Genomic DNA, 20,385 nt, shown 5'->3' on the forward strand with positions numbered 1-20,385 from the left:
CAGGAATAACACACCCGGGAATAACTCACACGGGAATAACACACCCGGGAATAACTCACACGGGAATAACACACACACAGGAATAACTCACACAGGAATAACACACACAGGAATAACACACACAGGAATAACACACACAGGAATAACTCACACACACAGGAATAACTCACACACACAGGAATAACTCACACACACAGGAATAACACACACACACTCAGGAATAACACACACAGGAATAACTCGCACAGGAATAACTCACACAGGAATAACACACACAGGAATAACACACACAGGAATAACACACACACAGGAATAACTCACACACACAGGAATAACACACACACACAGGAATAACTCACACAGAAATAACTCACACAGGAATAACTCACACAGGAATAACTCACACAGGAATAACTCACTCAGGAATAACTCACTCAGGAATAACTCACACAGGAATAACACACACAGGAATAACACACACAGGAATAACACACACACACAGGAATAACTCACACGGGAATAACTCACACAGGAATAACTCACACAGGAATAACACACACAGGAATAACTCACACAGGAATAACTCACTCAGGAATAACACACACAGGAATAACTCACACACACAGGAATAACACACACAGGAATAACTCACACACACAGGAATAACTCACACAGGAATAACTCACTCAGGAATAACACACACGGGAATAACTCACACGGGAATAACTCACACGGGAATAACACACACACGGGAATAACTCACACACACGGGAATAACTCACACACACGGGAATAACTCACACACACGGGAATAACTCACACACACGGGAATAACTCACACACACGGGAATAACTCACACACACGGGAATAACTCACACACACGGGAATAACTCACACGGGAATAACTCACACAGGAATAACTCACACAGGAATAACACACACACAGGAATAACTCACACAGGAATAACTCACTCAGGAATAACTCACTCAGGAATAACTCACTCAGGAATAACTCACACACACAGGAATAACTCACACACACAGGAATAACACACACACAGGAATAACTCACACACACAGGAATAACTCACACACACAGGAATAACTCACACACACAGGAATAACTCACACAGGAATAACACACACACACAGGAATAACTCACACACACAGGAATAACACACACACAGGAATAACTCACACACACAGGAATAACTCACACACACAGGAATAACTCACACACACAGGAATAACTCACACACAGGAATAACTCACACAGGAATAACACACCCAGGAATAACTCACACGGGAATAACTCACACGGGAATAACTCACACGGGAATAACTCACACAGAAATAACTCACACAGGAATAACACACACACACAGGAATAACACACACACAGGAATAACTCACACACACAGGAATAACTCACACACACAGGAATAACTCACACACACAGGAATAACTCACACACACAGGAATAACACACACACACACAGGAATAACACACACAGGAATAACTCACTCAGGAATAACACACACAGGAATAACTCGCACAGGAATAACACACACAGGAATAACTCACACAGGAATAACTCACACACACAGGAATAACTCACACACACAGGAATAACTCACACAGGAATAACTCACACAGGAATAACTCACACAGGAATAACTCACACAGGAATAACTCACACAGGGCCGCGGTCTTATAACGACACATTCCAATACAGTGATGTGAGTTTGAACCGCAGGCACCAGAGTAAACCAGAATGTTGGTTTATAATGAATTAAAAACAGAGATCAAATATATCTGGGGAATCATCACTCACAACTCTGGGTGACTACATCTGGGCAGACTGCCGGGGGGGCCGACTGTCAAGGGGGCCGACTGCCAGGGAGGCAGACTGCCGGGGGGGGCCGACTGTCAGGGGGGCCGACTGCCAGGGAGGCAGACTGCCGGGGGGGCCGACTGTCAGGGGGGCCGACTGCCGGGGAGGCAGACTGCCGGGGGGGCCGACTGTCAGGGGGGCAAACTGCCGGGGGGGCCGACTGTCTGGGGGGCAGACTGTCGGGGGGGCAGACTGCCGGGGAGGCAGACTGTCGGGGAGGCCGACTGCCGGGGGGGCCGACTGCCGGGGGGGCCGACTGCCGGGGGGGGCCGACTGCCGGGGGGGGCGACTGCCGGGGGGGACGACTGCCGGGGGGCAGACTGCCGGGGGGGGCAGACTGCCGGGGGGGGCAGACTGCCAGGGGGGGGCGACTGCCAGGGGGGGGCGACTGCCGGGGGGGCAAACTGCCAGGGGGGGCGACTGCCAGGGTGGGGGCCGACTGCCAGGGGGGCCGACTGCCAGGGGGGCCGACTGCCAGGGGGGCCGACTGACAGGGGGGGCCGACTGCCAGGGGGGCCGACTGCCAGGGGGGCCGACTGACAGGGGGGGCAGACTGCCAGGGGGGCTGACTGCCAGGGGGGGCAGACTGCCAGGGGGGCCGACTGCCAGGGGGGCCGACTGACAGGGGGGGCAGACTGCCAGGGGAGCTGACTGCCAGGGAGTTAGATTGCCAGGGAGGAGAATTGTCAGTCAGCACTAGGGCTGTTTATAGTATGGAGGCACTATCGTAAACAAGAATTCTATCGTCTAAGAATTCATTACATTTTTGCTTATCAAGATTCACTTGGTTTTATGCACCAACCAAACTGTTCTGGGAGAGGGGATGGTCTTCTTTTGATTAGTCACTAAGAAGCAGAGAACCATCCCAGTCAGTCGTGTTCAGGCTGGGTGTTGAGGGCTCTAGAGGGTCAGCCGTGTTCAGGAAGGGTGTTGAGGGCTCTGGAGGATCAGCCGTGTTCAGGCAGGGTGTTGAGGGCTCTAGAGGGTCAGTTGTGTTCAGGCAGGGCGTTGAGGGCTCTAGAGGGTCAGCCGTGTTCAGGCAGGGTGTTGAGGCAGGGTGTTGAGGGCTCTAGAGGGTCAGCCGTGTTCAGGCAGGGTGTTGAGGGCTCTGGAGGGTCAGCCGTGTTCAGGCAGGGTGTTGAGGGCTCTAGAGGGTCAGTCGTGTTCAGGCAGGGCATTGAGAGCTCTAGAGGGTCAGCCGTGTTCAGGCAGGGTCAGTGTTGAGGGCTCTAGAGGGTCAGCCGTGTTCAGGCAGGGTGTTAAGGGCTCTAGAGGGTCAGCCGTGTTCAGGCAGGGTCAGTGTTGAGGGCTCTAGAGGGTCAGCCGTGTTCAGGCAGGGCGTTGAGGGCTCTAGAGGGTCAGCCGTGTTCAGGCAGGGTGTTGAGGGCTCGAGAGGGTCAGCCGTGTTCAGGCAGGGTGTTGAGGGCTCTAGAGGGTCAGCCGTGTTCAGGCAGGGTGTTCAGGGCTCTAGAGGATCAGCCGTGTTCAGGCAGGGTGTTGAGGGCTCTGGAGGGTCAGTCGTGTTCAGGCAGGGTGTTGAGGGCTCTAGAGTGTGAGTACAGTCTGTGCAGGGACAGAGGGGATTGGGGGGGCTGGCCATGGATGGCCAGGGGGGACTGGGGCAGCTGGCTGTGGGGGAACCAGGGGGCGCTGGACTGGGCATCAGAGTGCTCTATCAGAGAAGGGGGGGGCAGCAGGTGGCCGTACCTGGACCCTGCCCTGGGGGCATCCAGAGGGGGGAAGAAATACCTGAAACCACAGACAGGAACAGGGAACAGACAGGAAACAAGACAACAATGGGATACAAAGAAATAAACAAAAACAGAGAAACGAGAAGTGAATTAAAATAGGAAAAGGGGACGTGAACAGGCTTTAAACATCTAACTTTAAACATCAGCTATCTGAGCAGCTAACCGATCGCTGCAGCTGTACATAGTCCATCTGTAAATAGCCCACCCAATCTACCTACCTCATCCCCATATTGTTTTTATTTACTTTCCTTGCTCTTTTGCACCCCAGTATTTCTACTTACACATCATCATCTGCTCATCTATCACTCCAGTGTTAATCTGCTCAATTGTAATCACTTCACCACCATGGCATTTTTATTGCCTTACCTCCCTTATCTCACCTCATTTGCTCACATTGTATATAGACATATTTTTCTACTGTATTATTGACTGTATGTTTGTTTTACTCCATGTATAACTCTGTGTTGTTGTATGTTGTCCAACTGCTTTGCTTTATCTTGGCCAGGTTGCAGTTGCAAATGAGAACTTTTTCTCAACTGGTCTGCCTGGTTAAATAAAGGACTTGTTCTCAACTAGCCTACCTGGTTAAATAAAGGACTTGTTCTCAACTAGCCTACCTGGTTAAATAAAGGACTTGTTCTCAACTGGCCTACCTGGTTAAATAAAGGACTTGTTCTCAAATAGCCGACCTGGTTAAATAAAGGACTTGTTCTCTACTAGCCTACCTGGTTAAATAAAGGACTTGTTCTCAACTAGCCTACCTGGTTAAATAAAGTTGAAATTAAATAAATAAATAAAAAACATGAAGACACTGTATTCAGCAGAACAGACAGAAGTCTATGTGGTAAGGTCTACTACACCTGCTGTATTCAGCAGAACAGACAGAAGTCTATGTGGTAAGGTCTACTACACCTGCTGTATTCAGCAGAGCAGACAGAAGACTATGTGGTAAGGTCTACTACACCTGCTGTATTCAGCAGAACAGACAGAAGTCTATGTGGTAAGGTCTACTACACCTGCTGTATTCAGCAGAACAGACAGAAGTCTATGTGGTAAGGTCTACTACACCTGCTGTATTCAGCAGAACAGACAGAAGTCTATGTGGTAAGGTCTACACCTGCTGTATTCAGCAGAACAGACAGAAGTCTATGTGGTAAGGTCTACACCTGCTGTATTCAGCAGAACAGACAGAAGTCTATGTGGTAAGGTCTACTACACCTGCTGTATTCAGCAGAACAGAGAAGTCTATGTGGTAAGGTCTACTACACCTGCTGTATTCAGCAGAACAGACAGAAGTCTATGTGGTAAGGTCTACTACACCTGCTGTATTCAGCAGAACAGACAGAAGTCTATGTGGTAAGGTCTACTACACCTGCTGTATTCAGCAGAACAGACAGAAGTCTATGTGGTAAGGTCTACTACACCTGCTGTATTCAGCAGAACAGACAGAAGTCTATGTGGTAAGGTCTACTACACCTGCTGTATTCAGCAGAACAGACAGAAGTCTACTGCTGTATTCGGGTACATGTGACAAATACAAATAAAATTTGACCTAAAAATAAAGCAACACCTAATTAGAAGCCAGTATTTCTGAAGCAGTGGCGTCCTGGTCCGTGCACGGTCACCAGGGTGCTCGCCAGTCAAACGGGCTTTAGATTAACAGCATGCAGACTGGTGGAGTGTCTTCTGGGGCCAGTCGGGCTCCGCAGGCGAGGGCTAAAGGGGATCCTCTGGCCGTTCCTGTGTCCATGCAACAAGCAGCATCCTTCACGTCCAATAGACCACACAGGGATGAGTCCTTATTGAAATGGGACAATAATAATAATAATAATAATAATAATATGCAAGCAAACTATTTAATTAAAAAATTTGATTGAATGAAATTGTACATACACACAGTCATGAACAAATCACAATTACGATGCATTTATCAAGATTGACAAGAGTACAGAAAATCGTTTGTCATTAAAAACCAGAGAACGATAACACCATACACAATGCAACAGGTTAGCAGAGGCTTTTCAGAACGGAGGGGATTTTAATTAACGCAGAATAGTCACCTCAAGTGAGGGATCATTTGGCTTTTCTTATGAACCAAAATACAGTACTAGGAGAGAGAGTATAATATAACTGAATATTGGTGTACAGTACTAGGAGAGAGAGTATAATATAACTGAATATTGGTGTACAGTACTAGGAGAGAGAGTATAATATAACTGAATATTGGTGTACAGTACTAGGAGAGAGAGTATAATATAACTGAATATTGGTGTACAGTACTAGGAGAGAGAGTATAATATAACTGAATATTGGTGTACAGTACTAGGAGAGAGAGTATAATATAACTGAATATTGGTGTACAGTACTAGGAGAGAGAGTATAATGTAACTGAATATTGGTGTACAGTACTAGGAGAGAGAGTATAATATAACTGAATATTGGTGTACAGTACTAGGAGAGAGAGTATAATATAACTGAATATTGGTGTACAGTACTAGGAGAGAGAGTATAATATAACTGAATATTGGTGTACAGTACTAGGAGAGAGAGTATAATATAACTGAATATTGATGTACAGTACTAGGAGAGAGAGTATAATATAACTGAATATTGGTGTACAGTACTAGGAGAGTATAATATAACTGAATATTGGTGTACAGTACTAGGAGAGAGAGTATAATATAGCTGAATATTGGTGTACAGTACTAGGAGAGAGAGTATAATGTAACTGAATATTGGTGTACAGTACTAGGAGAGAGAGTATAATATAACTGAATATTGGTGTACAGTACTAGGAGAGAGAGTATAATATAACTGAATATTGGTGTACAGTACTAGGAGAGAGAGTATAATATAACTGAATATTGGTGTACAGTACTAGGAGAGAGAGTATAATATAACTGAATATTGGTGTACAGTACTAGGAGAGAGAGTATAATGTAACTGAATATTGGTGTACAGTACTAGGAGAGAGAGTATAATATAACTGAATATTGGTGTACAGTACTAGGAGAGAGAGTATAATATAACTGAATATTGGTGTACAGTACTAGGAGAGAGAGTATAATATAACTGAATATTGGTGTACAGTACTAGGAGAGAGAGTATAATATAACTGAATATTGATGTACAGTACTAGGAGAGAGAGTATAATATAACTGAATATTGGTGTACAGTACTAGGAGAGTATAATATAACTGAATATTGGTGTACAGTACTAGGAGAGAGAGTATAATATAGCTGAATATTGGTGTACAGTACTAGGAGAGAGAGTATAATGTAACTGAATATTGGTGTACAGTACTAGGAGAGAGAGTATAATATAACTGAATATTGGTGTACAGTACTAGGAGAGAGAGTATAATGTAACTGAATATTGGTGTACAGTACTAGGAGAGAGAGTATAATATAACTGAATATTGATGTACAGTACTAGGAGAGAGAGTATAATATAACTGAATATTGGTGTACAGTACTAGGAGAGAGAGTATAATGTAACTGAATATTGGTGTGCAGTACTAGGAGAGAGAGTATAATATAACTGAATATTGGTGTACAGTACTAGGAGAGAGAGTATAATGTAACTGAATATTGGTGTACAGTACTAGGAGAGAGAGTATAATATAACTGAATATTGGTGTACAGTACTAGGAGAGAGAGTATAATATAACTGAATATTGGTGTACAGTACTAGGAGAGAGAGTATAATATAACTGAATATTGATGTACAGTACTAGGAGAGAGAGTATAATATAACTGAATATTGGTGTACAGTACTAGGAGAGAGAGTATAATATAACTGAATATTGGTGTACAGTACTAGGAGAGAGAGTATAATGTAACTGAATATTGGTGTGCAGTACTAGGAGAGAGAGTATAATATAACTGAATATTGGTGTACAGTACTAGGAGAGAGAGTATAATGTAACTGAATATTGGTGTACAGTACTAGGAGAGAGAGTATAATATAACTGAATATTGGTGTACAGTACTAGGAGAGAGAGTATAATATAACTGAATATTGGTGTACAGTACTAGGAGAGAGAGTATAATATAACTGAATATTGATGTACAGTACTAGGAGAGAGAGTATAATATAACTGAATATTGGTGTACAGTACTAGGAGAGAGAGTATAATATAACTGAATATTGGTGTGCAGTACTAGGAGAGAGAGTATAATATAACTGAATATTGGTGTACAGTACTAGGAGACAGAGTATAATATAACTGAATATTGGTGTACAGTACTAGGAGAGTATAATATAACTGAATATTGGTGTACAGTACTAGGAGAGAGAGTATAATATAACTGAATATTGGTGTACAGTACTAGGAGAGAGAGTATAATATAACTGAATATTGATGTACAGTACTAGGAGAGAGAGTATAATATAACTGAATATTGGTGTACAGTACTAGGAGAGAGAGTATAATATAACTGAATATTGGTGTACAGTACTAGGAGAGAGAGTATAATATAACTGAATATTGGTGTGCAGTACTAGGAGAGAGAGTATAATATAACTGAATATTGGTGTACAGTACTAGGAGAGTATAATATAACTGAATATTGGTGTACAGTACTAGGAGAGAGAGTATAATATAACTGAATATTGGTGTACAGTACTAGGAGAGAGAGTATAATATAACTGAATATTGGTGTACAGTACTAGGAGAGTATAATATAACTGAATATTGGTGTACAGTACTAGGAGAGAGAGTATAATATAACTGAATATTGGTGTACAGTACTAGGAGAGAGAGTATAATATAACTGAATATTGGTGTACAGTACTAGGAGAGAGAGTATAATATAACTGAATATTGGTGTACAGTACTAGGAGAGTATAATATAACTGAATATTGGTGTACAGTACTAGGAGAGAGAGTATAATGTAACTGAATATTGGTGTACAGTACTAGGAGAGAGAGTATAATGTAACTGAATATTGGTGTACAGTACTAGGAGAGTATAATATAACTGAATATTGGTGTACAGTACTAGGAGAGAGAGTATAATATAACTGAATATTGGTGTACAGTACTAGGAGAGAGAGTATAATATAACTGAATATTGATGTACAGTACTAGGAGAGAGAGTATAATATAACTGAATATTGGTGTACAGTACTAGGAGAGTATAATATAACTGAATATTGGTGTACAGTACTAGGAGAGAGAGTATAATATAACTGAATATTGGTGTACAGTACTAGGAGAGAGAGTATAATATAACTGAATATTGGTGTACAGTACTAGGAGAGAGAGTATAATATAACTGAATATTGGTGTACAGTACTAGGAGAGAGTATAATATAACTGAATATTGGTGTACAGTACTAGGAGAGTATAATATAACTGAATATTGGTGTACAGTACTAGGAGAGAGTATAATATAACTGAATATTGGTGTACAGTACTAGGAGAGTATAATATAACTGAATATTGGTGTACAGTACTAGGAGAGTATAATATAACTGAATATTGGTGTACAGTACTAGGAGAGAGAGTATAATATAACTGAATATTGATGTACAGTACTAGGAGAGTATAATATAACTGAATATTGATGTACAGTACTAGGAGAGAGAGTATAATGTAACTGAATATTGGTGTACAGTACTAGGAGAGTATAATATAACTGAATATTGATGCACAGTACCAGGTGGAATATTGAATATAAACTCAGTAATATTAACCGTGTGTGTTATTAAAGCTGTAGCATGTTTACCAGCATTCAGTCATTATTTCGTTCAGATTAATTGCAGATTACCAGCAGTTTAATAGGGATTATTACCAGATTATATTCCAGACATTCCTCCACCATGCAAAGATTTTGGCAACTTTTTTGGTAAAAAAAATAAAATAAATAAAAAACGTATTGAAAAGATGACAATTTATTATTTATCAATATGCCCTCCACACATTCTATACATGCTATTATAAGATGAAATCAAAAGAGTAAATTATTCAATTTAGCAAGCCTATAGGTTTGGCCCTGGTATGTAAATGTATTGAAAATATGACAAATTCTGTGGCATTATGTGAGGACGACAGATACATCTGTAATTTTAACTCATCTAAAATGTAAAAAAAACGATATTCTTCAAAATAACATTCATGTTCCATCAAAAAATTGTGTCAACAAATAATCACCAACAATTATTGTACAATCAAAACATCAGTCTGCTGTTGAACTAACATTAAAAACGGTAGCAAAAAAGCCCCTCCCAAACACTCCTTTTATGACGAGCACACAGGTCTACCACAGGGAGCAACAGGCCTACATGCTGGGTCTGGCCCGCTGGGTCTGGCCAGCTGGGTCTGGCCTGCTGGGTCTGGCCCGCTGGGTCTGGCCTGCTGGGTCTGGCCACAAGCCAAGCTCTTTGCATGAGTGCAACACACAGGGCCAGATCTGATCAGTCAGACCCAGGGAAGGGGGGTCAGCGCTGCAGGGTCAGTCAGGCCCAGAGAGAGCAAAGCAGTCAGTCGCCAGCTCTGGCCCGGTCGACAGCAGGCGCGGCCTCCTACCTTCCTGCAGCAGAGCCGTTCAGTGCATTCTGGGAGGTCTGGACAGTCGACCCCACCATGGTATTCATGGCACCGGGTTGTCCTGACGACCCGTTGACAGGACTTCCGTCTCCCTTCAGGATGCCTGTACACTTCCAGTTGTCCATATAGTTGGCTGGGGACCAGAAGATGGGAACCAATGAGACAGTGTAAATGGCTGGGGACCAGAAGATGGCAACCAATGAGACAGTGTAAATGTGCGGGGACCAGAAGATGGGAACCAATGAGACAGTGTAAATGGCTGGGGACCAGAAGATGGGAACCAATGAGACAGTGTAAATGGCTGGGGACCAGAAGATGGGAACCAATGAGACAGTGTAAATGGCTGGGGACCAGAAGATGGGAACCAATGAGAGACAGTGTAAATGTGCGGGGAATTTTACACAGTTCACAGAGTAGATGGCCACTTCTGTTTCATTTCAGCTAAACCACTGACTTGAAAATGGCTGGATAGACTTTTAGCCTGGTCCCAAACCTGTTGCTGCTGCCTGGCCAACTCTAGTGGTCACTGCTGCAGCGTAGAATGACATAATACAACTAGTTCAGCCATTTAAAAGATGCCCTCTCAAACGTTTCTAACATTTTAGCCTGAAGTTTTGAAAAGGCTGAAACAAGTCCCTGTATTTGTGCACTACGTCATCCATTCTGTTTTTTTGTGCACTACGTCATCCATTCTGTTTTTTTGTGCACTACGTCATCCATTCTGTTTTTTTGTGCACTACGTCATCCATTCTGTTTTTTTGTGCACTACGTCATCCATTCTGTTTTTTTGTGCACTACGTCATCCATTCTGTTTTTTTGTGCACAATGTCATCCATTCTGTTTCTTGTGCACCATGTCATCCATTTTGTGTACTACGTCATCCATTCTGTTTTTTGTGCACTACGTCATCCATTTTGTGCGATGTTGTTGTGCTTTAAGCTGCAATATGTAACTTTTTGGGCGACCTGACCAAATACACATAGAAATATTCAAACAGCTAAAAATACAATATGGTTATGGACAATATTTCACAGTGATTTAGATGGTACAATTATTACACTATAGTTGCTTTTGTCACAAACAGAAATTAATCAAACTTTTAAAATTTTTAGCAACCAGGAAATGATGGAGCGATTTCTCCATAGTAGATCTAAGATCCCAGAGAGGGACACAGCCTTTTCAGTCTATACTAGATATATCACCTTCCCAGAGCCTTTTCAGTCTATACTAGATATATCACCTTTCCATAGTGGGATACAGCCTTTTCAGTCTATACTAGATATATCACCTTCCCATAGTGGGATACAGCCTTTTCAGTCTATACTAGATATATCACCTTCCCATAGTGGGATACAGCCTTTTCAGTCTATACTAGATATATCACCTTCCCAGAGCCTTTTCAGTCTATACTAGATGTATCACCTTTCCAGAGTCGAACACAGCCGTCGTCTCCTGAGGAGGCCAGCAAGGTGCTGGTGATGTTCCAGGAGACTCTCCACACCTGGGAGTTGTGGTTGTCAAACTGGGCGACGATCTGAACCTCAAATTTAGTAGGGCCCGTTGAGCTGCTCTCCTTACTGTCAGACAAGAGAGAGAGAGAGAGATATGCAGAACAGGTCAGTATAATATACGGAGACGGTACAAGCTCAGAATGGGCTGTGATCTATTACTTAGGCAATACAGCAAGTTTAAAAATATATATATACAGCTAATATCTATTAGAAAACTCAATATGTACTATAAGTCAGAAAACATTAGTAAAAAGTAAAAAACTTTTTTTTTTTTTTTAAATCAACATTTATACACTCACCGTAAAGGAACCAACTTAAAGATCCGAACGTCTTTGGTTGCTATGGCGAGCACATGGAAGGACCGCCCCAGGTTCGGGGAGAAGGCTATGTCGTGCACTGCATCAGTCACGGTCATCAATGTCTCTGCTTTCGCATATTTCCTGATCAAAGACGACAGAGAATTTCCCTCTTAAAAAGTAGAGGAATCTCTAACAACGTGACGATGTGATGTTGGTAAAGTGAACTAAATGTCTAGAATTTAATAATACTAGAACGTACATCAACTACGACATAATACAATAGAATAGCTTTATTTCTCCCAGGGGACCTGGGGGTTCATGTACCCATCTGCTCCACCTGTATAATGTAATAGCCAGGTAATAGGACCCACCTAGTGTTTTCATTGTACTAATAATGTAATAGCCAGGTAATAGGACTGATCTAGTGTTTTCATTGTACTAATAATGTAATAGGACTGATCTAGTGTTTTCATTGTACTAATAATGTAATAGGACTGATCTAGTGTTTTCATTGTACTAATAATGTAATAGCCAGGTAATAGGACTGATCTAGTGTTTTCATTGTACTAATAATGTAATAGCCAGGTAATAGGACTGACCTAGTGTTTTCATTGTACTAATAATGTAATAGCCAGGTAATAGGACTGATCTAGTGTTTTCATTGTACTAATAATGTAATAGCCAGGTAATAGGACTGATCTAGTGTTTTCATTGTACTAATAATGTAATAGCCAGGTAATAGGACTGATCTAGTGTTTTCATTGTACTAATATTGTAATAGCCAGGTAATAGGACTGACCTAGTGTTTTCATTATACTAATAATGTAATAGCCAGGTAATAGGACTGATCTAGTGTTTTCATTGTACTAATAATGTAATAGCCAGGTAATAGGACTGATCTAGTGTTGTCATTGTAGTAATAATGTAATAGCCAGGTAATAGGACTGATCTAGTGTTTTCATTGTACTAATAATGTAATAGGACTGATCTAGTGTTTTCATTGTACTAATAATGTAATAGCCAGGTAATAGGACTGATCTAGTGTTTTCATTGTACTAATAATGTAATAGCCAGGTAATAGGACTGATCTAGTGTTTTCATTGTACTAATAATGTAATAGCCAGGTAATAGGACCGACCTAGTGTTTTCATTATACTAATAATGTAATAGCCAGGTAATAGGACTGATCTAGTGTTTTCATTGTACTAATAATGTAATAGCCAGGTAATAGGACTGATCTAGTGTTTTCATTGTACTAATAATGTAATAGCCAGGTAATAGGACTGATCTAGTGTTTTCATTGTACTAATAATGTAATAGCCAGGTAATAGGACCGACCTAGTGTTTTCATTATACTAATAATGTAATAGCCAGGTAATAGGACTGATCTAGTGTTTTCATTGTACTAATAATGTAATAGCCAGGTAATAGGACTGATCTAGTGTTTTCATTGTACTAATAATGTAATAGCCAGGTAATAGGACTGATCTAGTGTTTTCATTGTACTAATAATGTAATAGCCAGGTAATAGGACCGACCTAGTGTTTTCATTGTACTCGTAGATCTGAACCTTCCCACCGTACATCACGTTGCTGTCATCACTTCCCACTGCTATCATGGGAGGGTGGGCGCGAGAGCTAAGGAGACAATGATAAATAGACAGTTATTAAACTAGGCATCACTTCCCACTGCTATCATGGGAGGGTGGGCGCGAGAGCTAAGGAGACAATGATACAGTTATTAAACTAGGTAACATGTTAATAGGCATCAATACAATAGTCCTTTAGTATCTACAGCTGAAGGACACAGTTATTAAACTAGGCATCAATACAATAGTCCTTTAGTATCTACAGCTGAAGGATACAGTTATTAAACTAGGCATCAATACAATAGCCCTTTAGTATCTACAGCTGAAGGAGAGCTCCAAATGCATTTTCACAGCAGTGGAACAACTCAAGTAACATCTCGAGAAACTCTAAAGCCCTCAAGCTCAACTCTGGAACCTCGAAGCCAGCGTCACTGCATTTTTCCCCCTCTAATTTAGACCGGGGACACCAGGTACGTGCAATTCATTATCGGGTAGAACAGAAAAGCAGCAGGCTCCGGACCTGGTCAGGTAAGAGTTGAATACCCAATGCTATAGAGAAGGTGACACAGGGGTGTTACAGCGTGTGCCGTGTACAATCAGCAACACCGCCATTGCCTTCCCTGTGGCTCAGTTGGTAGAGCATGGTGTTTGCTTACGCCAGGGTTGTGGGTTCGATTTCCACGGGGGACCAGTACGGAGAAGAGAAAAAAAAATGTATGAAATGTATGCATTCACTACTGTAAGTCGCTCTGGATAAGAGCGTCTGCTAAAATGACTAAAATGTAAAAGACATTGGTTCATCAAAGCAGAAGTCACATTTCAGTTCATTGGACATTGAGTTTACAGGAGATCTCGTGCTGCAGGGACCACTGGCTGAGGTTCACCTGGAGTGAATTGGGCCTACATCTACAGACTCAGCGGCGCTGACCTGGAGGGATTCCAGGAGATACAGGAGCAGCTGAGTTTACAGGAGATCTCATGCTGCAGGGACCACTGGCTGAGGTTCATCACATCCGGAGCCTCGTAGATCCTCACAACCCCGTCCGCCGAGCACGTGGTCAGCATCAGACCCATGTGTTTAGGAGCAAACTTCACGTCCGTCACCGACGTCCTGCTGTCCACCAGAGTCGTCCTCTTTATCTAAAACAGAATGACAAATTTGTTACCGGATACTGCACACCTAAGGACACATGTCTCTTTGACCCATTAACTTGGGTAAAGTATCACCTGACAGAAGTGGCTGGATTATAGCCTGGTACAAGATCGGTAAGGACGATACAAATATATGTGGGACGAGGCTCGTAGCTGAATGTCCGGGAGTCTTACCCAGTGGCTTTGCCCCCTCTGTTTGTCGTTAGACTCCCCAACTATCTCCTCCCACACAGCGGCTGTTCGGTCAAAGGAGCAAGAGGCCAGCACCTGTCCAAACTCAGGGTGGGCCCATGTCACCCGCCATACTGACCCGCTGTGTGTCTGCAAATAACAAAACCTTCAATCTACAGACCATTTCACAATTGAATAAGCAAAAAAAAAGACCTTTCAAAAAAAGGGAGAAGAGGTAGCTACAGCTAGGTCTTGTAGCTAGCTACAATTCAAAGCAAATACTTTAAAAAAAAAAAAACACTTTTAAATCTTGGCATGTAAGAAATACAACAGACTTGCCTTCCAGCTGGCAGTGCAGTGCCACTCCCCACTTTCACTCTTGTCCCAAACCTGAAGGATGCAGAACATTGACAATAGTTCACTAAAACAAGCTGTGGTTACAAGTCTGGGCGTTTTGTTTACATCCTAGCTAGCATAGCAAGCTAGCTGCATGGCTTAGCTGGCTAGCTTAGTTAACGTTAGCTAGCTTACCTGTTTTAAAACGGCAAATATTGTCAGTGAATTACTTCTCTAAAAGTGGGTAATAGTAATCAAGTAAACTAGCTATAGTTGCAGTTAATTTGTTTGCTGAATTAACTGTTTAGTTCAAAATCAATAAGGTAAAGCGTTAGCTAGCAAACTAACCTGCTACTAGCTAGCTAGCTAAGCTCACTAGTTGTTGTTGTTTTTTTTACCTTGACACTTTGGTCACTTGAACAAGTTGCCATTCTTCGGCCGTGAAAATCGTAGGAAACATCGTGGATTAGATCTTTGTGATCTGCTGCAATGCTACGAGCCACAAACATATTACTTTAGTAGGTAAATTCGTCCCCCCGCCGAGCCTCCCCTTCTCCAGAACGGATGCTGCTGTCATGTGACCGCGGCTCCCAGTCTTGGCGCCAGCAGCTTCACATGGTGACCACAAAGAGGCGTAAAAAACATTTATATTTGCTAGATTCAATCAAAGAGAATGTAGCTGCGCTAAATTAATGTACAAAGAGAGTGTAGCTGCGCTAAATTAATGTACAAAGAGAGTGTAGCTGCGCTAAATTAATGTACAAAGAGAGTGTAGCTGCGCTAAATTAATGTACAAAGAGAGTGTAGCTGCGCTAAATTAATGTACAAAGAGAGTGTAGCTGCGCTAAATTAATGTACAAAGAGAGTGTAGCTGCGCTAAATTAATGTACAAAGAGAGTGTAGCTGCGCTAAATTAATGTACAAAGAGAGTGTAGCTGCGCTAAATTAATGTACAAAGAGAGTGTAGCTGCGCTAAATTAATGTACAAAGAGAGTGTAGCTGCGCTAAATTAATGTACAAAGAGAGTGTAGCTGCGCTAAATTAATGTACAAAGAGAGTGTAGCTGCGCTAAATTAATGTACAGAGAGTGTAGCTGCGCTAAATTAATGTACAAAGAGAGTGTAGCTGCGCTAAATTAATGTACAAAGAGAGTGTAGCTGCGCTAAATTAATGTACAAAGAGAGTGTAGCTGCGCTAAATTAATGTACAAAGAGAGTGTAGCTGCGCTAAATTAATGTACAATCTTAAAGACATTTCACTGGTTATGGGTGCCAGTCTTTAGTACTCATTTAAAACCATAAAAAACCTCATCATCAATACAACTAAAACTCAGCAAACTAATTAAAAACCTCATCATCAATACAACTAAAACTCAGCAAAAAAATTAAAAAGTTTATTTTCAGCAAACTTAACATGTGTAAATATTTGTATGAACATAACAAGATTTAACAACTGAGACATAAACTAAATGTGACTAACAGAAATGGAATAATGTGTCCCTGAACAAAGGAGGGGTCAAAATCAAAAGTAACAGTCACTATCTGGTGTGGCCACCAGCTGCATTAAGTACTGCAGTGCATCTCCTCCTTATGGACTGCACCGGATTTGCCAGTTCTTGCTGTGAGATGTTACCCTACTCTTCCACCAAGGCACCTGCAAGTTCCCGGACATTTCTGGGGGGGAATGGCCCTAGCCCTCACCCTCTGATCCAACAGGTCCCAGACATGTTGGGATTGAGATCCGGGCTCTTCGCTGGCCATGGCAGAACACTGACATTCCTGTCTTGCAGGAAATCACGCACAGAACGAGCAGTATGGCTGGTGGCATTGTCATGCTGGAGGGTTATGTCAAGATGAGCCTGCAGGAAGGGTACCACATGAGGGAGGAGGATGTCTTCCCTGTAACGCACAGCGTTGAGATTGCCTGCAATGACAACAAGCTCAGTCCGATGATGCTGTGACACACCGCCCCAGACCGTGACGGACCCTCTACCTCCAAATCGATCCCGCTCCAGAGTACAGGCCTCGGTGTAACGCTCATTCCTTTGACGATAAATACGAATCCGACCATCACCCCTGGGGAGACAAAACCGCAACTCGTCAGTGAAGAGCACTTTTTGCCAGTCCTGTCTGGTCCAGCGACGGTGGGTTTGTGCCCATAGGTGACGTTGTTGCCAGTGATTTCTGGTGAGGACCTGCCTTACAACAGGCCTACAAGCCCTCAGTCCAGCCTCTCTCAGCCTATTGCAGACAGTCTGAGCACTGATGGAGGGATTGTGCGTTCCTGGTGTAACTCGGGCAGTTGTTGTTGCCATCCTGTCCCTGTCCCGCATGTGTAATGTTCGGATGTATTGATCCTGTGCAGGTGTTGTTACACGTGGTCTGCCACTGCGAGGATGATCAGCTGTCCGTCCTGTCTCCCTGTAGCGCTGTCTTAGGCGTCTCACAGTACGGACATTGCAATTTATTGCCCTGGCCACATCTGCAGTCCTCATGCCTCCTTGCAGCATGCCTAAGGCACGTTCACGCAGATAAGCAGGGACCCTGGGCATCTTTCTTTTGGTGTTTTTCAGAGTCAGTAGAAAGGTCTCTTTAGTGTCCTAAGTTTTCATAACTGTGACCTTAATTGCCTACCGTCTGTAAGCTGTTAGTGTCTTAACGACCTTTCCACAGGTGCATGTTCATTAATTGTTTATGGTTCATTGAACAAAGTATGGGAAACAGTGTTTTAACCCTTTACAATGAAGATCTGTGAAGTTATTTGGATTTTTTACGAATTATCTTTGAAAGACAGGGTCCTGAGTTTATTTAGTTTTCTCTTGTGCACAGACTGAGCGAGTGCGCATGCGTATATCAGGGTTTAGCCAACTTCTTCAGTGGGGTTTATCGGCTGTTTGGCATCCAACATTATGGTGCATTACCGCCACCTACTGTACTGGAGTGTGTTGCCAGAGACGGGGAGAAACTAAATCCTACCTGCCAGCCCCGTTGCTCTTAACAAAATAAACAACTATTTGAGACTATATCTAATGACATTCAACTCAAAATACTCTTTACACTAATTTCCTGTACACCCCCCCCCTGCCATTCTCCCTCATACTTGATCTCTTCCTCTCTTTCCCTCCAATAATGTCCACACTGTATCAAGACGCTCCACTGTCTCTGTTTCCTGGCAATATTCACATCTTCCTGTTGGATGCTTTCCTATCACATGTAAGGTCTTCATCTACTGGCTGTGTCCTGACTTCCTCCCCCCACTGCAAGGCCAACAGTATGGCCATCAGCTCTGCTATATATACAGCCAGATGATCTGTAATATGTTTCCTGACTTTCACCTCATATTCCTGCTCTATAAAACGCTGACCCAGTACTTCCTGTCCTTGGATCTTTTGAACCATCTGTGTATATGGCCACAACATCCTGTTACACACAGCATCCAGACGTCTCTTAAACCAATCAGATGGATCAACACCCTCCCTATCTTTCTGTAGTCCAATCAGATGGATCAACACCCTCCCTGTCTTTCTGTAGTCTCTCCAATCAGATGGATCAACACCCTCCCTGTCTTTCTGTAGTCCCTCCAATCAGATGGATCAACACCCTCCCTGTCTTTCCCTAGTCTCTCCAATCAGATGGATCAACACCCTCCCTATCTTTCTGTAGTCCAATCAGATGGATCAACACCCTCCCTGTCTTTCTGTAGTCCAATCAGATGGATCAACACCCTCCCTGTCTTTCTGTAGTCCAATCAGATGGATCAACACCCTCCCTATCTTTCTGTAGTCCAATCAGATGGATCAACACCCTCCCTGTCTTTCCCTAGTCTCTCCAATCAGATGGATCAACACCCTCCCTGTCTTTCTGTAGTCTCTCCAATCAGATGGATCAACACCCTCCCTAGTCTCTCCAATCAGATGGATCAACACCCTCCCTATCTTTCTGTAGTCTCTCCAGATGGATCAACACCCTCCCTGTCTTTCTGTAGTCTCTCCAATCAGATGGATCAACACCATCCCTGTCTTTCTGTAGTCCAATCAGATGGATCAACACCCTCCCTGTCTTTCTGTAGTCTTTCCAATCAGATGGATCAACACCCTCCCTGTCTTTCTGTAGTCTCTCCAGATGGATCAACACCCTCCCTGTCTTTCTGTAATCTCTCCAGATGGATCAACACCCTCCCTGTCTTTCTGTAGTCTCTCCAGATGGATCAACACCCTCCCTATCTTTCTGTAGTCCAATCAGATGGATCAACACCCTCCCTATCTTTCTGTAGTCCAATCAGATGGATCAACACCCTCCCTGTCTTTCCCTAGTCTCTCCAATCAGATGGATCAACACCCTCCCTATCTTTCTGTAGTCCAATCAGATGGATCAACACCCTCCCTGTCTTTCTGTAGTCCAATCAGATGGATCAACACCCTCCCTATCTTTCTGTAGTCCAATCAGATGGATCAACACCCTCCCTGTCTTTCTGTAGTCTCTCCAATCAGATGGATCAACACCCTCCCTAGTCTCTCCAATCAGATGGATCAACACCCTCCCTGTCTTTCTGTAGTCTCTCCAGATGGATCAACACCCTCCCTGTCTTTCTGTAGTCTCTCCAATCAGATGGATCAACACCCTCCCTGTCTTTCTGTAGTCCAATCTGATGGATCAACACCCTCCCTGTCTTTCTGTAGTCTCTCCAATGAGATGGATCAACACCCTCCCTGTCTTTCTGTAGTCTCTCCAGATGGATCAACACCCTCCCTGTCTTTCTGTAGTCTCTCCAGATGGATCAACACCCTCCCTGTCTTTCTGTAGTCTCTCCAGATGGATCAACACCCTCCCTGTCTTTCTGTAGTCCAATCAGATGGATCAACACCCTCCCTATCTTTCTGTAGTCCAATCAGATGGATCAACACCCTTCCTGTCTTTCTGTAGTCTCTCCAATCAGATGGATCAACACCCTCCCCGTCTTTCTGTAGTCCAATCAGATTTTTTATTTTTATTTTTTTTATTTCACCTTTATTTAACCAGGTGGGCAAGTTGAGAACAAGTTCTCATTTACAATTGCGACCTGGCCAAGATAAAGCAAAGCAGTTCGACAACATACAAAAACACAGAGTTACACATGGGGTAAAACAA

At 42.9% G+C, this 20,385-nt stretch overlaps 2 protein-coding genes and 2 long non-coding RNA genes across 6 annotated transcripts; all 4 read right to left on the reverse strand.

Moving 5' to 3' along the window:
* Positions 1–1,883: 1,883 nt before the first annotated feature.
* On the reverse strand, positions 1,884–3,075 carry LOC115188995 (basic proline-rich protein-like). Its single transcript, XM_029747807.1, has 2 exons — positions 2,928–3,075; positions 1,884–2,548 (listed from the first exon to the last, which is right to left on the reverse strand). Exons 1-2 carry the CDS (start codon positions 3,073–3,075, stop codon positions 1,884–1,886), a joined length of 813 nt encoding a protein of 270 aa, XP_029603667.1.
* On the reverse strand, positions 2,506–15,855 carry LOC115188988 (nucleoporin SEH1). 3 transcript variants are annotated; one of them, XM_029747799.1, is made up of 9 exons: positions 15,658–15,855; positions 15,263–15,313; positions 14,927–15,073; positions 14,529–14,740; positions 13,551–13,649; positions 12,013–12,153; positions 11,625–11,779; positions 10,182–10,377; positions 2,506–3,646 (listed from the first exon to the last, which is right to left on the reverse strand). In XM_029747799.1, the coding sequence occupies exons 1-9, from the start codon at positions 15,766–15,768 to the stop codon at positions 3,412–3,414; spliced, it is 1,347 nt and encodes a 448-aa protein (XP_029603659.1). In that variant the 5' UTR covers positions 15,769–15,855; the 3' UTR covers positions 2,506–3,411. The 3 variants fall into 3 exon arrangements, with proteins under 3 accessions (XP_029603659.1, XP_029603660.1, XP_029603661.1); XM_029747800.1 differs by having other exon boundaries at positions 2,511–3,646; positions 10,182–10,335; XM_029747801.1 differs by lacking the exon at positions 2,506–3,646 and adding an exon at positions 5,110–5,446.
* On the reverse strand, positions 11,016–11,620 carry LOC115188990 (uncharacterized). Its single transcript, XR_003876656.1, has 2 exons — positions 11,587–11,620; positions 11,016–11,538 (listed from the first exon to the last, which is right to left on the reverse strand). It is a non-coding gene; the product is annotated as an uncharacterized LOC115188990 (long non-coding RNA).
* Positions 12,288–12,671, reverse strand: LOC115188989 (uncharacterized). The gene is made up of 2 exons (XR_003876655.1): positions 12,612–12,671; positions 12,288–12,383 (listed from the first exon to the last, which is right to left on the reverse strand). It is a non-coding gene; the product is annotated as an uncharacterized LOC115188989 (long non-coding RNA).
* Positions 15,856–20,385: the final 4,530 nt, after the last annotated feature.

Source organism: Salmo trutta, unplaced genomic scaffold (genome assembly GCF_901001165.1).
Source record: "Salmo trutta unplaced genomic scaffold, fSalTru1.1, whole genome shotgun sequence".
NCBI lineage: Eukaryota > Metazoa > Chordata > Actinopteri > Salmoniformes > Salmonidae > Salmo > Salmo trutta.